Source organism: Eptatretus burgeri, chromosome 8, assembly GCF_056783735.1.
Source record: "Eptatretus burgeri isolate ZD-2024b chromosome 8, Ebu_testis_v1, whole genome shotgun sequence".
NCBI lineage: Eukaryota > Metazoa > Chordata > Myxini > Myxiniformes > Myxinidae > Eptatretus > Eptatretus burgeri.
This window is the reverse complement of record NC_140968.1, coordinates 33,188,991-33,205,196: the sequence shown is the minus strand read 5'-3', so window position 1 is coordinate 33,205,196 and position 16,206 is coordinate 33,188,991. Positions and strand designations below refer to the sequence as shown.

Genomic DNA, 16,206 nt, shown 5'->3' with positions numbered 1-16,206 from the left:
GGCAGTTACACAAAACAGTGCATGTGCACACAAGTATGAAGGAAACAGAGGAGGTTATAGTGTAGATAATGCGGTGACACCATCGGCCCAATTCGATCGGTGCATGTTTGCAATTCCTCGTGACCAAATTTTCAGCCGGGTATTGCATTGCAGAGGATGAGTTACCTTTTTGACAGGATTCAGGAGAATAACTCCAGACTTTTTGGACACAACCTGCTTCATCTGTATGTGGTGGTCCACCAGATGGCAGATAGATGGAAAACCCTCTCCCTCAAACTTGAACTGGTTCTGGAATCAAACAGGAGACATTTATTTTCCTTTGTTATCCGGCGGTACGTTGTGTGGACTGAGTTGGTACAAGGTGGTTTAACACAGTGTTTAACACGTTCTTACATTGACATTCTGTATGATGAAATGTCGACACTGCCCAGCCGCCATGGCGGACAACACAAACTCCCCCGGCTTGCCGTGACTCTCGCGCACCAGGAAATCGCCCTCATTGGCCAGCAACCTCTGTGCTTCGTGTCGAGATAATGCGCCATGGTACCAAATCTGCAGCTCGAGAGGCAGGTCCTTGAGGTTAAGGTGGTTGAAAAGTACATGACCAAGGTCAGGGACATTCTTATGAAAGACCTAATCGGACTTTAGAAATAACACAACCACAATACAGTACAACCGATTTAACACCATTTATGCATACCCATGCACAGAGTGAGAAACTTGCTGTCTGCCGTAAAGTCTTCGTCATGGATTGCAAGGTATGACAAAATGTGTAATTTACAAAGGATAAGAGCCCATAGCGGTCTGTTGATGCTTTCATTGAGGTCATACCGGTTATTGAAAAGAGCATTCTAAATTCACCTTTCCTTATACCATATGTGTACTCTTGTTCAAGCAAATCGTGCAGTATCTCCTCATTATGAAATTGATGTGATCATGTGACCCCTTTATAAAGCATCTATTTATTACACATACACATGGAGAGAGAGAGAGAGGGGTGGGGAAGGAGGAAATTGGAAATGTCCACATTGAGAGAAGGAGCAGAACGGAAGAGGGTGTTGTGTTGGGTGGTCGCTAGACTACCCTTAGTCTCAGGTTTTCCGTCTGTCTGTTTGTATGTAATGGACAGCTCTGGAGGCCAGAGGAGTCAACAGATTTTGATGAAATTTGACTGGTAGGTTCATACCAGGATCAAGTTCTATGCTTTTGAGCACCGTTGCTATGGACGCCACCGTTGCCTAGCAATTGGACTCTGAAATGTTTGAAAAAAATCCGAAAAATATTTTCTTTTCGAAAATCAAAAATCGGCTTCCGTGATTTTATGCGCACTATAATGATTCTCTTTGTCAAAAAATTTCAGCCCGATCCGTCAAAAACTGTATGACTAGTATGCAATTATATAGCGACCACCCATGTCGCCTACCGGCTTGTCCTGTTATTACTTTGACAATATAAATGTTCATGTGATTTTAGACATGAGAGGATGCTCGTAAAGGGGTGGAGAAAGCAGTGTGGAGAGATGGAAATGGTGGATTAAATAAAGGGTGTAATGTCTCTCCTGTGGTCTGGATAATTGGCTAAGTAAGCGACTCAACAGATAGGAATGGAGGTATCTCTTTATTATGTACGTATGGATAAGGAATAAATTTGGAAAATTAAAATTGAGGAAAAGAAGAGGATGTATTGTTGTGGGCCAGGGGTCGGTGGCGAGGAACAGCCGCCAGGGGGAGCAGTAGAGCAGTCTCCCACCGAACACTCGTAATTGCAGTTCGTAACCTTCAGACAATTCCGAAGGTCACAGGTCACTTAAGAACTGTGATCACCAATTCTCTGACTGCGTGGGGTAGGGTTAATAGCCAAATTTCAATATACCTAAGTACCCACGTCATCAAATTACCGGGGAAGTCACACCCTCAACGGACTCTGTCGAAACGGGTCGCTCTAGCGACCTCGGTCCGGTGTAACCGAGCGGAATTACCAAAGTCCGTCGGTCCAAACGACAACTTACAGCCCAATCGGCTTACTGGTTCTCAAGCACGAACCGTGCTGGGTCAATAATAGGAAGCATGACAACGAGGTGGTACATTGAACAATTGGGGGTTTCTTTATAATGGGGCAGGGGAGCACAAAGAGCAGAGTTAAAACCGAATATGAGAAATGCAATTTATATACAAACAAATACTTAGCAATTTCTACTTAAGGACGGGGCCCACGGACACACACACACACACACACACACACACACACACACACACACACACACACACACACACACACACACACACACACACACACACACACACACACACACCCAAAAGAAATGGACCCTGTCCAGTCTTTATTGGACCCTCCAGCCGAGGAGGATAGGTCAGCTGGGGAGTCAAGGTCTGGCCGGGTACCTCTCCGCCTCGTGCGGTCACAACGGACTCCAACCCACCACAGTGGGATTCAAACCCATGTCCCGGAACCCACCGAGCCCACGATCCTGGCTGCTTGACCACCACCACCACCACGAGGAGCCCAAGAGCAATGGCGATGATGACTCCGACGATGCACACCAAGAGCAATGGCCACGATGACCGACTACTCTCTTCTTGACGACCACTCTACTCTTCTCTTTTGCGAGGTCCGAGGGATTTCTTCCCCTGGCCACTCGCCTCCTGATTAGACGGTGGCGAACATCCCATCTGGCTTGGCGGGGCCGCCCTGAGGGAACTCGTCTCCGGATTGGTCGGGGGCGAACATCCCATCTGGCTGGGCGGGGCAGCCCTGAGGTAACTCGTCTCCGGATTGGTCGGGGGTGAACATCCCATCTGGCTGGGCGGGACCGCCCTGAGGTAACTCGCCTCCTGATTGGACGGTGGCAAACATCCCATCTGGCTGGGCGGGGCCGCTCTGAGGTAACTCGTCTCTGGATTAGTCGGGGGTGAACATCCCATCTGGCTGGGTGGGACCGCCCTGAGGTAACTCGTCTCCGGATTGGTCGGGGGCGAACATCCCACCTGGCTGGGTGGGGCCGCCCTGAGGTAACTCGTCTCTGGATTGGTCGGGGGCTTCTGAGGTACTCCTATCCCTCATTGGTTGCGAGGCACACCCATCTCGCTGGGCGGAGTCGATCTCACCCCGCCTATGCCCATGGCCCCGAACATGTGCGTAATGGCGATGATGGATCGAAGGGGAGATTTAATGTAAAAAAAAACCTTACTATAAAGAAACCCACAGCGCACACATGAAATTAACCCATTAGACAGGACAGGACCCTAACTATAAACACATACTTATCGAAATAACTGAACTGTGGGGACTCTGGCTGTTTGTGTGCAAAAGGCTTCCAAATCAGTAACAGACGGTAGGAGAAGGAAACGAGGAGAGTGGAATTTGGAAGAGAAAGGCAGGAAGATTGAGAGAATATAGGTGCATCAGTAAGGAGATAGAATAGAAGTGAAGGGGCAGAGAAACGAGACGGTAAAGGAAAATGATACGATGTTGGTGTACAAAATACATACTTGACTCCAAAAGTGAAGGACAACAGGGTAGCAGAATGTCTTATTGGAGATAGAAGGCATGGGAATATTGGATGGGATATTATGGGACCTCGGGAAGGGACTTGTGTGAGATATATCACTTGGGTGGTTTCCCATGTAAATACTCAGAATAATTGAATGGATTCTGATGTCATTGGCGTTCAGATCAGGAAAAATAGTTAAACTAGAACAGCGCGCTTCAATGTCGCGACATCAACTGATATGCCTCCGCCCACATTATTACATCAAAATACATACTTGTACCACATTGGATTTAATCCCTTCAGCTGTTCTCAAACATCACATTTTTTACCAGACATGACCTCTGACCTTTGATCTCTTGGTGCTGAAATTTAATTAGTTCATCTTTGCATCATAATATATACTTATACTAAGTTTGGTCAAAATCCCATCACTGGTTCACCAGTTAGCGTGGTAACAGAATTTTTACCTAACAGGGCCTCTGCCCTTTGACCTTTGGACCCCATAATCGAAGAAGTTCATCTTTCCATCATTGTACATAATTGTAGCAAGTTTGACTTGGATCCCTTCAGCTGTTCTTCAGTGACCACGGTAACGAAAACTGAAGCACGGAAGGACGGACAACCCGAAAACATCATGCCTCCGCCCACATCATGCCTCCGTCTGCACAAGGCTCCACGACTTAGTCAGCAGAGACATAACAAGCCAGTAAAACTTTTCTTTTTAATGAAATTTTGTCAGGAAGAAATCGCCAAAACAAAAATGAAATCGCCACAAATAATCAAAAAAGCAGGAATGCGTGACGAGTCGGAATGACACCACAATACAACATGACCATTCTTTTACAGATTTCCATGATGACATCTTTGGACATTTTTGTCATAGGTGGCAATAGTACCAATTATATAAAGACGAGTGCATGCCCGTAGATGCGTGGCCGTACGTGCAAACCCTCCCCCCCCCACGCCCCGCAAAAAAACTCAAACCGAGTGCCAGAAACAACAACCACACAAGCCGTTCCTTCACTTTCACGTGGCCATACGTGCATGTCCGTATGTGCATAGCCGTACGTGCATGGCTGTACGTGCGTGCCCATACGTGCGTGGCCGTACATACAAAAAGAAATACAAAAAAACTTTCAAATCGCGTGCCAGAAACAACAACCCCACAGGCCGTTCCTTCGCTCTTGCGTGCCCATATGTGCGTGGCCGTACATAAAAAAAAAAAAAAAAAACTTTCAAACAACCACACAGGCCATTCCTTCGCTCTCATAAACCACGACTGGATTGGGGCATTGTGTTTATCTATAAATGCGGATAAGAAATCGAGAAATTATTAGAATACAGTAAGTCATCACTATCCAAAAGTAGTGCGTGCCGGTAAGGAATGTTCACATCATTCCACGAATTATCGCTTGTATTGAAGTAACAACTGCTGTGATACTTACACACAGAGTTAATTAAAATCAAGTTTACCTCCCTGTCTTTGCTTGCCATGACATTCGCTGCCATTTACCATTGGCACTCCTACCCCACGGTAACTAAGGCACCGATCGATCCCCATCGTAACCAGCACGGCACGTGACGTCATCGTCGGCCGGCCATGCACCGGCCTACGCAGCACGTGTCCTGTCATTGGTTGGTAAATAAATGGCCATAACTTGGGAATCACTCGTCCGATTAATATCAAATCTTGAAAAGGCACATCCTCAGGTCCCCAGCAATATAGCTGGCAAGTTTCAATTAGATCGGACCAGTGGTTGTCGGGAAACAGCGGTCACACACACACACAGACACACACACACACACACACACACACACACACACACACACACACACACACACACACACACACACACACACACACACACACACACACACACACACACACACACACACACACACACACACACACACACTGCTGGAATTATTGGTTGGTAAATAAATGGCCATAACTTGGGAATCACTTGTCCGATTGATATCAAATCTTGAAAAGGCACATCCTCAGGTCCCCAGCAATATAGCTGGCAAGTTTCAATTAGATCGGACCAGTGGTTGTCGAGAAACAGCGGTCACAGACAGACACACACACACACACACACACACACACACACACACACAACCAAATGCAGAGACACACACACACACACACACACACACACACACACACACACACACACACACACACACACACACACACACACACACACACACACACACACACACACACTACACTACACACAGATTGCTGTAATTATAGATGAAATGAGGTGAATGAGATGACAAACGAAGGGGTTGAATGCAGACTGCAGAGCAATGAGTAAGGAAGCCCGTCGTTGTGAATCGTTTTTACCACCAAATTGAGATGTATTTCGTTGGCAAGCATGCTGCATGGAGCTGAATTCCTGAACACTTCCAAAGGCCAAACCGTTTTGACAATTGGAAACAAAAATAAGTTGTGCACTTTTTTTGATAAATTATTTTTGGAACAATTTTTCTTCATTAAATAAATAATAATAAAAATTGTCTCCATGTACATTGTACACACCTTTAGCTCGTTAACACCTCTTCATAAACAAGATCGCTAAGGAAACGGCGCTTCTTTGTTTCCTCATCCAGGGCAAGAATGCGGAGGCTTTTAATGCCCAATTATTCAATTAGCGCCAACGTATTTTGCCTTTTCGCAAGGAAAAACACAGAGAGGAGAGGAGAGGAAATGAGAGGAGAGAAAAAAACCCATAATGGTGAACGCGGCTGAGTTTCTCTTCACCATCGACCACACCTACGCAGCAACGGTTCCTGTCATTGGTTGACATAAAATGGCCGCAGCAACGGTTCCTGTCATTGGTTGGCAAATAAATGGCCATAACTTGGGAACCACTTGTCCGATTAATATCAAACCTTGAAAAGGCACATCCTCAGTTCCCCAGTAATATATCTGGCAAGTTTCAATTAGATCGGACCAGCGGTTGTCAAGAAACAGCGGTCACACACACACACACACACACACACACACACACACACACACACACACACACACACACACACACACACACACACACACACACACACACACACACACACACACACACACACACACACACACACACACACACACACACACACACATTGCTGGAATTATAGATGGATGTCTTGGTTCGAGGTAGTTGTAGATTTGTAGTTTGGGTTTGTGTAATTGTGTATTTTATTTGTTATGGGATTGAGACAGAAAAAATTTTCATTTTCATTTATTTTTATTTTCATTTACAGATGCTTTCTGATGGTTCTGTGATTTTTTTTTCCCTGGTATATCGGCTTTGATGTCCATCGGAGCACGGAATTACCATGCTTTCCCATTATCTTGGGTCACTCACCTGCATTTATTTTTATTTATTTATTTATATTTTCATTTACGGATGCTTTCCTGCAGTTCTGTGATTTTCCCCGGTGTATCAGCTTCGATGTCCATCGGTACGCAAAATTTCAGCTTTATATGTCACCCGGAAGGCACCGAACAATGATATCAGTCAGTGAGTGGTTAGAATGAGCTTTATATTTCATATATGCATATATATATATATATATATATATATATATTTATATATATATATATATATATATATATATATATATATATATATATATATATATATATCTACTATATAAATGGCAGTCCTTTGGTCTGTGTCCGTCTGTTTTTTTTGTGACAAATAAGCTCCTAGACAAGTGAATTGATTATTTTTTTTTTTTTTGCATTTCTACATGTTTTAAGTGATTTCCAACCCCCACCCCCCAAAAAAAAAGTTCGAGAAAAAAATTCTTTTTTTTTGCATTTCTACATGAAATGAGAATTTTTTTTTTTGCATTTCTACATGTTTTAAGTGATTTCCAACCCCCACCCCCCCCCCAAAAAAAAAATTGTTTGAGAAATTTTTTTTTCATTTCTACATGTTTTAAGTGATTTCCAACCCCCACCCCCCAAAAAAAGTTAGAGAAATTTTTTTTCTTTTTTGCATTTCTGCATGTTTTAAGTGATTTCCAACCCCCACCCCCCAAAAAAATTGTTAGAGAAAATATATATATATTTTTTGCATTTCTGCATGTTTTAAGTGATTTCCAACCCCCCAATTTTTTTTTGCATTTCTACATGTTTTCAGTGATTTCCAACCCTCCCAAAAAAGTAAGAGAAAATTCTTTTTTTTTGCATTCCTGCATGTTTTAAGTGATTTCCAACCCCCACCCCCAAACAAATTTAGAGAAAACATTTTTTTGGCATTTCTGCATGTTTTAAGTGATTTCCAACCCCCCCCAAAAAAAAAAATATGGAGAAAAGAACTATAACTCTGTCAGCATTGTTACCATCATATTTAATGAATAAGATATAAGATTCACTTGAGTGACCCAGCAGTATTGGCGGCGGAGGTTTTGCACTCTCCCGAGTGCTCCCCCTCTAGTTTCCTTTGTTTTTATCTACCACACTATTTTTTACTGATTACAATATACAAATACATATATTGCTTTAAAATTATTTGGATCAGACTTCACTGCAATGCTTTAAAAAAATATGATTAGACTAGTCTTTTAAAAACGATAAATGTATAAACAGGCGAGCATTAAGTGGATTTGACACCAACTCTGGTTAAGCTTATGTCGTGGAAGTAATTAAATGCCCAGCCAGCTTTGTTAAGCAATTCTAGTTTGAAATCTGATGCCTCTGTGCCTGAAAAAGATTAAAATTTCAGCTCGTCATCAAAAAATAAGCTCTCTCTTCCTTTTTTGATTATTTTTCTGTTGCAGTGCATTGTTCTAAAAATAAAAAAGGATTCAAATACTAATGGGAATCGTATGAAATATAAACTCCTTCACTGGTGGTGGGACCAGGAACCATGTACCACGCTGGCTAATGCCACCTGGACCCTGACCAACAGGATGTATCTACCACACACTATCGTGTCTGAGGTTCACATTCTCACACCAACACAATTCCTTTGCTTGTATCGTGTGTGGCAGACATCCAATTGTTGGTCAGGATCCAGCCGCAAAGACCCGGCATAGCACATGGTTCCTGGTCCCACAACCAGTGAAGGAGTTTATATTTCATAAAAACCTGAAGGAGACGTGCCCAGCTCATTCTGGGGAATCTGCTTTATACTAACGGTGGATAACCAGCCGGAAACGTGTGCTCACTGATGATGCTCCCTCCGGGTGAACTGGCCCAAAAGATTGACGATGCAACGTTCCCGTTACCTTCAACATTCCTTTACCACCAATACTATAGGCTGCTGTAATGGGAAGTAGGATCTGCTTTGTCAGCCTGCACAAGGCTGGAAAACATTTTGCTTTTTTAACGGCTGACAGTTGTCTTATCATAAACGTCAAATAAATTGTTCTCTCCATGTGGATATGTGGCTTTTATAATGGCATGGAGCATGAATTATCAGTGAACAGCAGGAAAGACAATATTACACCATGATATTCCAACTGCATATTCAACAATTCAAATTGACTTTTAATTTTTTTTTCAAAAATAACCAGATAGTTTTTTTTTTTTTAAACTTTTTAAACATCCAACACAAGTACATGCTACACACAATTGAACTGCATAACGAATGAAACGGAAGTGCATTTTGACATACTGGTATCTTTTGTAGTACGATGACTAATGGTAGCCTCATTCTCTCTTCCTTGTTCTTTTCACAAAATAAAACAAGCTTATCATCTTTCATATTGTCAGATCAGCCATGGAAACAAATTAGAGTTTGAACATTCGACAGTTTTCAATACATGTGACACAATCACACACCACATTCTCCCACAATAACTCTTTTTAATATTTTTAAAAACTTGCAAGTTAGTGGAAATGAAATGTAAATTTTCACTGAATGACTAAGTGAAATAAAGCACTTGTTCTTGGGAAAGCACTTTTTCATTCAGAGGTAATATAAATCTTGATGAAATGACTTGATAAATGACTGCTTAAAGGATGTGCCATCCCATTCCAACGAGAGAGCTCATACAACACATTACCCTGCATCGTCTTAAGAAACAAGGACGTGAGCGGGGTCTATGAGCGTCAAATTTGATTGGTCATGATGATGTAAAATGCTGCAATATTTGTCAGTACTGCTAAACGAAAGGCTTTTGAATGTGCCAAAAAGGTGATTTGTGTTCCACAGTGTTCAAGTATATACCGGTAAATCAATTTAAATAACATACAGATTATAAAGGCTGCAGGAAAATTTTTTCGGAAGTTTACCGCCATTGCTGCAGCGTCTTTTACACCACCTTATTTAACACGTTACATTTATTATTCATGCTTGTCGTTTGTGTCCTTTATGACATCCTTAAAAACAGTAAGTTTCCTGGTTGGAATGATTTTCAATTTTATTTCACTCCCAGACAAGCAGATGAGTAAAAAAAATGTATCTCACTCCTCTCTGCGCATGCACAATAGGGCCAAATTCAGAGCCAAAGTACAGCTAAACAACAGGTTTGTTTTTCAATTCATTTTCAAAATATAACATTCAATTTAAATTAAGTTGTTCCTTGATCGTAAACTGACCTTTGTAGATAGAACGACAGACAGACAGAAGTGAACTAATTGTTTAACCCCACTTTTCACTTTGTGTGCGTGGGGTAACTACAGCATAACCTCTTAAATCTCTCCATACAGTTTGTCCCATTGCTATCGGGGTCCAACAATTGAGTTAATTGTGAAACAAAGCTATGTACAAAGACTGGTTCATCACTGTGCCCATCTTCAAGATGCAGGCAGGAATGAGGGATTTGCTCAGAATGCCAGTGATAACTCGATGATTCTTCGTGAAAGACATTGTGGGATCATTAATGTCCACCAATGACCAATGCTAACATATGGGTCATCTGGCTTAACGTCCATCTGAAGGACGGTGCACACATTGGATGTGAAACATTCAAATCCAAGGTAGATTGCATGAAGGCAAGTGTGCGTATCTCTTATCGATCCTGCCAGCCAACCTACGAAATATCAACATCATAAATAACTAGAGCGAAGGTGATAGTACTCCATCGCAAATGGCCACACTTCCTACCAAGAGCAAAGTTGAAAGATGGCAAAAATTTCCATCAGGAATGAGCCAATATCAAATTTTAAGTTAATTTTTTTTTTCCATTTTGACCCCTGTGACCCTAATTCCCCACCCCCTGGGGCATAAACCGGGGGTCAAATCCAAAAATGTGTTACATATTGCATGCGTCCCACAATGTTGATTGCATATACAGTTAGTCCCTGACTTATGAACAAGGTCTGGGAACCAAACACATTCGTTAGTCAAATTGTTCGTAAGTTGGAACTATGTTAAATTGCATTTTTGTTGGTTAGGGTTAAATACACTTGACCGATGTCATACATACACCTATAACGTTCATAAGTGTGGGTGTTCGTAACTTGGACGTTCATACGTCAGGGACTGCCTGTACAAAAAGTTTCATCAAGAAATTTTTCAAAATGTAGCTGCAATTGCATTTTGTGGTATTTGACCTTTTGATCCCGCTCTAAGGGGTGTGGCCAAAACTGATACTGCTTTTGCACCTTCGTGCCATGTGGTGATCATAACTACCAAGTTTGGTGGATTTTGACACAACCTTTAGGAGGAGACAGCCTGATGGACGGACCGACAGACAGACAAACAAATGGAAGCAATTACAATATTGTTGCAATATTTTGCAACAATATCCCCCCCCCCGTTTTATTCAAAAAGCATGGGGATAATAATGACAATGATAATACGTGAAAGTCATGCAGAGAGATGAGAATATGTGGAAAAAAACAACTCACTTTGGTTGTTTGTGAGAGTTGTGGCTCAGTGTTATTTTGTTTTTCTTCAGTCAAACCAACCACCTGAAGGTTTAAAACAGGTAGGGAAGGAAGAGAGTGCATATGTTCAACTTGGTTTAGAGGTGTAAGAAGAATGCCTATGTTCAACGATATATACAAGATTGTGTAACAATCTACAAACACATAGATTCAGATGATACAAGAATGCTGATGAGCATACTTCAGTATGTCGTGTAGTAAGATACTCAAACAACACCGAGCCATCGCAATTCCCCACGCTTCCCACCTAAAGCAAAGTTAAAATATGGCAAGAAGTTCCACCAGAAATGACCCAATATTAAATTTTGAGTTAAACTTATTGTTCCGTTTTGACCCCTGTCACCTCAAGTACCCACCCCTCTGAGGCATGAACCAGGGGTCAAAAAAACTGATACATATTTCATGTGTCCCCCAATGTTGAGTGCATATATAATGTTTCATTAAAAATATTTTAAAATGTGCCTGTAATTGCATCTTTTGGTATTTGACCTTTTGACCCCACCCCAGAGGGGTGGAACCTAAAATGATACTGCTCTCGTCCCTTGTTGCCATGTGGTGATCATAACCACCAAACTTAGTGAATTTCTGCACAACCGTTTGTGAATAGCATGACGGACAGACGGACAGATCCCTCCGTTCTTTTTTTGAAAGGTGTGGGGATAATGAGGGAGATGTGAAGATGCAAACATTGAGTGAATGAAAGAGAGCATCATCCAGGAGCAGAAATAAATAATGGAAAAATTACTTGATTATAGACCTTGAATGTACATAACTCCACAGCTTGGAGTTCGGAACATACTCCTTTTACGGAAGAGGAAAGGTATGAAAGATTCACTTTTGAAGTTACTTGTTCAGGAAAACTCGACAATCATACTGCACGCATGCGGTCAGACTCGGTGGTGTAATGGTTAGAGCATCTGCTCTGAGTCTGAGAGGTCAGCAGTTTGATTCCGACCCCGGCCGAATCTTAGGAAAGACGCTAAAATGTTACGTGCTACTTCCTTGCTTGATGTTCAGCATTTAGATTTTAGAGGATAAACCACATGGGTTTGCATCCACTGGAGAGAAGTGTGTGTGTTTGGTGGTTGAGGGGGAAAGTATCTGTGGGATATTTCTCCCTATAAATACCGTGACTGCGACAAGAAAAGCCCCACCACTACATTGTGCTGCCAGCGCCAGCTCCTGGCAATACACTTCTTAACATCCACCAATGACCAATGCTGGTAGATGGGACATCCAGTTTAACGTCTATCCGTGGGATGGCACACACAATGATACGTCGTCATGCACATGGAACACCAGGATAGCACTTTATAGCTGGGTTGGGATTCAAACCTTGGCTGGACAGTTCAGAGGTGAGTGCGTATACCTGTTGGCCATCCTGGCAGCTTTTAAAGTAAACGCAGGCGTTGAAAAAGCAATTTGGAAATGCTCGTGCCATTTCTTTATAGACTAACAAACACATCGTCCAAAAGTGTTGTTTACAAGACACTGCAGTACTATTGGAGGAAAATAAGAGAAAAATTGCATGATGTTTGCACCAAAATTGGAAAAACTTTTGACACTTTGTTGGTGATAATTATATAATTCCATTGGAGTGAGTTTGTGTTCCTCAGGATGTCTGTGTCATCCTATTTCGCGAGCTCCCGTCTCACTCACCGGCACCCGACTATACCGGAATAGAGATGTGAAGGCCTGTTTGAGATTGTCCTTTCCCTGTAAAGACAGACAGTTCAACCATCTTGAGACTATCATTACAATGAGAACAACGTAACCTGTTCTCAACATCACATGCTTGGGCACAATACCGCATTACGAAGGAGAAAATAAAAACTTTTTTTGAACTGTTGAATCAATGTCAGCTTCTGGCAAGATCAGAACTATCATCTTGTAATTTAAACGACTTGAAGTTCCATTTGATGATTGAACACGTAAATAATCCATCTTGAGATCAGTTTATCCTCCATACGAACCTTTCCCTTGTTTCAGACAAGGACCCACACATATCACAACGGATTCATTTTGAGAGAAAAAGGATGTTCACGTAATCGCTTCCATTAAGGATAAAACACAAACAAGTAAATGGAGGCGATTAAAAAGGCGTCCACAGCAATTAGGGCTTCGACAAACTACATGCAGCCGTGACAATGAGGAGCAAGATTGGAACGATTCAAAATGAAAGGAAATAATTAACAATCGGTTCAGAAACATCGAGTACGAGGGGATGAAAAGAGAGTCGTGAAGAGAAGTTGATAAGAAAGGGAAATGGAACAAGGAAACGCACTGCGCAAGGTGAGGATATCAACAAGTTTGTTTACGCAAGGTGAGGATATCAACAAGTTTGTTTACGCAAGGTGAGGATATCAACAAGTTTGTTCATGCAAGGTGAGGATATCAACAAGTTTGTTCGTGCAAGATGAAGAGGTCGCAGTTCAAAGGGCAGTGCAATTAGGAAGAGTTCCTACACACCGAGATATAAATTGTGAATTGTGATTTGACGTTGACTGCGGCATGACGACATGTAACCTTACCATTGGCGAAGATGACGACGAGTTGGAGGATGTTGAGGAGTTTGTAGAAGTTGGTGAAAGGTTCCCGGAGAGCAGACCCTGTGCTGGAGGTGGATCACCATTACCAAGCGCATCCAGTGCAGAGTTGAGCATTCCTTGCTGGGCTTTGAGTCGAAGTTCTGCATGCTCGGTGATCATAGCTCCTTGCTGACATTCAGCCATGGCCTGTTTCTTTCCCAGTACCCTCATGCTAGGGGGTGACGTGAGGTTTGGAAGGAGAGGAGATGTTGAGAGGGTGCATATTGAGAAAATGTATGAAATACAGACTGCCAAATTAAATTGTTTACGATTGTTAAGCTTCGTTGTAGGGCTGGCAGGATGGCCTGGAGTTATGCACATTCACCATTCAGCTGACTCGCCTGGGTACAAATTCTGACCCAGCTATAAACTGTCATCCCAGTGTTTCACATGTAGGGTGATTCATTAATGTGGATACCATGCCTTGGATGGACGTTAAACGAGTGGCCCGTCTGCCGAAATCAGTTGGTGGACGTTAAAGCTCCACGGTGTCCATGGTGAAGATTCGGTGAGCTTTCACCGGCACCTTGAACAAATTACTAACTACTGCTGGGAAGGCAACGGCAAACCACCCAGTCTAACCCTTTCCAAGAAACTGCTGTGGCAGTACTGAACCTGCCTTCGGGCAGAACACCAGAATACGAATACGAAGCTCCATTGTAGGTATTGCGTAAAAGGCATACAAAAGAAAGTACAATTTTGGAGGAGGTCGCTTGCACAGTGAGCCAGACATAAAAGAGGGGAGACGGAAGGTGGAGCACACAGAGAGACACAACCGGCAGACTCTGACCCTGTATTGTAGTTTGGAATTGCACGCATTTCCTCAATTTCTTTCTCCAGTTCTGTAATGTGTGCAGATTTCTCTTTCCGCACCTTCCCCAGCTGCTCCAGTTCCTCAGAAAGAAGCGACAGCCTGCACCAAGCCACGCAGCACCGCATCTCATGCAATGTGCAATTACACAAGTAAACATTGCACGGAACATCACACCCGCACCGATTCACGTCACGTGTGTTCATATCACAACCAAGGCACTTCACTCCACACTCTAACAATTCCCTCAACACTGTACATCACCATCACAATGCTTCACATCAATCTAGTTGATGGTACATCATGAAAAAAAACCTCCTTCAAAAGGTTTCACCACTAAATCCATCTCACCTTGTATCAACAACCCCTCTGATGTATTGATATCTTGGTACTCATAATACTTGTCCTGTCAATCAGTCCCTTTACTGCAATAGGCAAGCACTTCAAAGGTACAAATGAGATCTTGTGTTTTATTAACCCTTAAAATGCAAAATAACTACCCCTCTTCTTTAGTAAGTGCTTCCAGCAAGTTACCGATGCTGCAATTCCTCCAGAGTGAGATCATTGACCATGATCTGCCCAGGCAACAAAAACGACATGGCCTCCGTCACCAAGCAATCAAAGGACAGCGGGGGACCCGATACTGGCTGAGATCTAGGAGGTTTGAGGGGGGGGGGTAGCAGAGAAGAAGTCGGGTTCAAAATGCAGGCCCGACTTGGCAAGGATATTTACACATCAGCAAGGTGCAACCCTTACAACAATATCATATAAAAACGGTACACTCCAAATAAAAATCAAAATGAGATGTAGCGTATGTATGTAGATCGTTTGTTCGAAACTGGTTAGGACTTCAGAACCGGTGAAGATTGTTTCATAACTGATTTCCTCCAAAAATAAAGAGGTGCAGTTTGTGTCCCATACCATGCCAGGTGTCCAAATGTAGGGAATCTCACTCCCAGTGAAGACGATGAATCTCATCACATGGTGGACACACACTTACCAATCAATGCACTTTCTGTGCATGTGGTTCATTGTAAGTGGTTCAGACTGTGCACCCTGCCGCATGGCGGCGTCGTTCTGGGTTATTTGTCACATCGAGCTAGGTTAACCGTTGCTAGTAAGACTGATATCGACCGATTATGTTTCACCAATTAAAAAACAAAAACATGTCTGTTGCACTAAGCATTCAACATACATGCACAAAGTTGAAAAGTAGAGTTGACCCATGCCACACCATCGATATCAGTTCTCGTGAACCAAATAATTAACGTTCGGTGCAACAAAATTATGGTATAAATAATATAATGGTGTGACTGTTACAAAATGAATATTGGAGCATAATGCAACTCGAGAGTTCATACAACACCTTACCCCGTGCAGTCTGGAGAAAATGGACGTGGGCAGAGTCTACGAGTGGCAAATCTTCAACACTGGTCGTGATGATGTA

At 42.6% G+C, this 16,206-nt stretch overlaps 1 protein-coding gene across 5 annotated transcripts in view; it reads right to left on the bottom strand.

The window, feature by feature from the left end:
* Positions 1-12: 12 nt before the first annotated feature.
* The window catches only part of LOC147021475 (tyrosine-protein kinase Fer-like), a 55,877-nt gene continuing 39,683 nt past the window's right edge, over positions 13-16,206 (bottom strand). For 2 of the 5 annotated variants that reach the window (XM_085891437.1, XM_085891435.1), the window contains exons 7-13: positions 15,294-15,413; positions 14,739-14,861; positions 13,892-14,120; positions 13,020-13,076; positions 11,322-11,384; positions 394-573; positions 14-288 (exon numbers count right to left, since the gene is read on the bottom strand). In XM_085891437.1, the coding sequence (XP_085747563.1) occupies positions 55-288; positions 394-573; positions 11,322-11,384; positions 13,020-13,076; positions 13,892-14,120; positions 14,739-14,861; positions 15,294-15,413 (1,006 nt within the window). In that variant the 3' untranslated portion in view covers positions 14-54. Of the gene's footprint in view, positions 289-393; positions 574-11,321; positions 11,385-13,019; positions 13,077-13,891; positions 14,121-14,738; positions 14,862-15,293; positions 15,414-16,206 lie in introns of all 5 variants that reach the window. The other 3 variants (XM_085891439.1, XM_085891434.1, XM_085891438.1) reach the window with 3 other exon arrangements.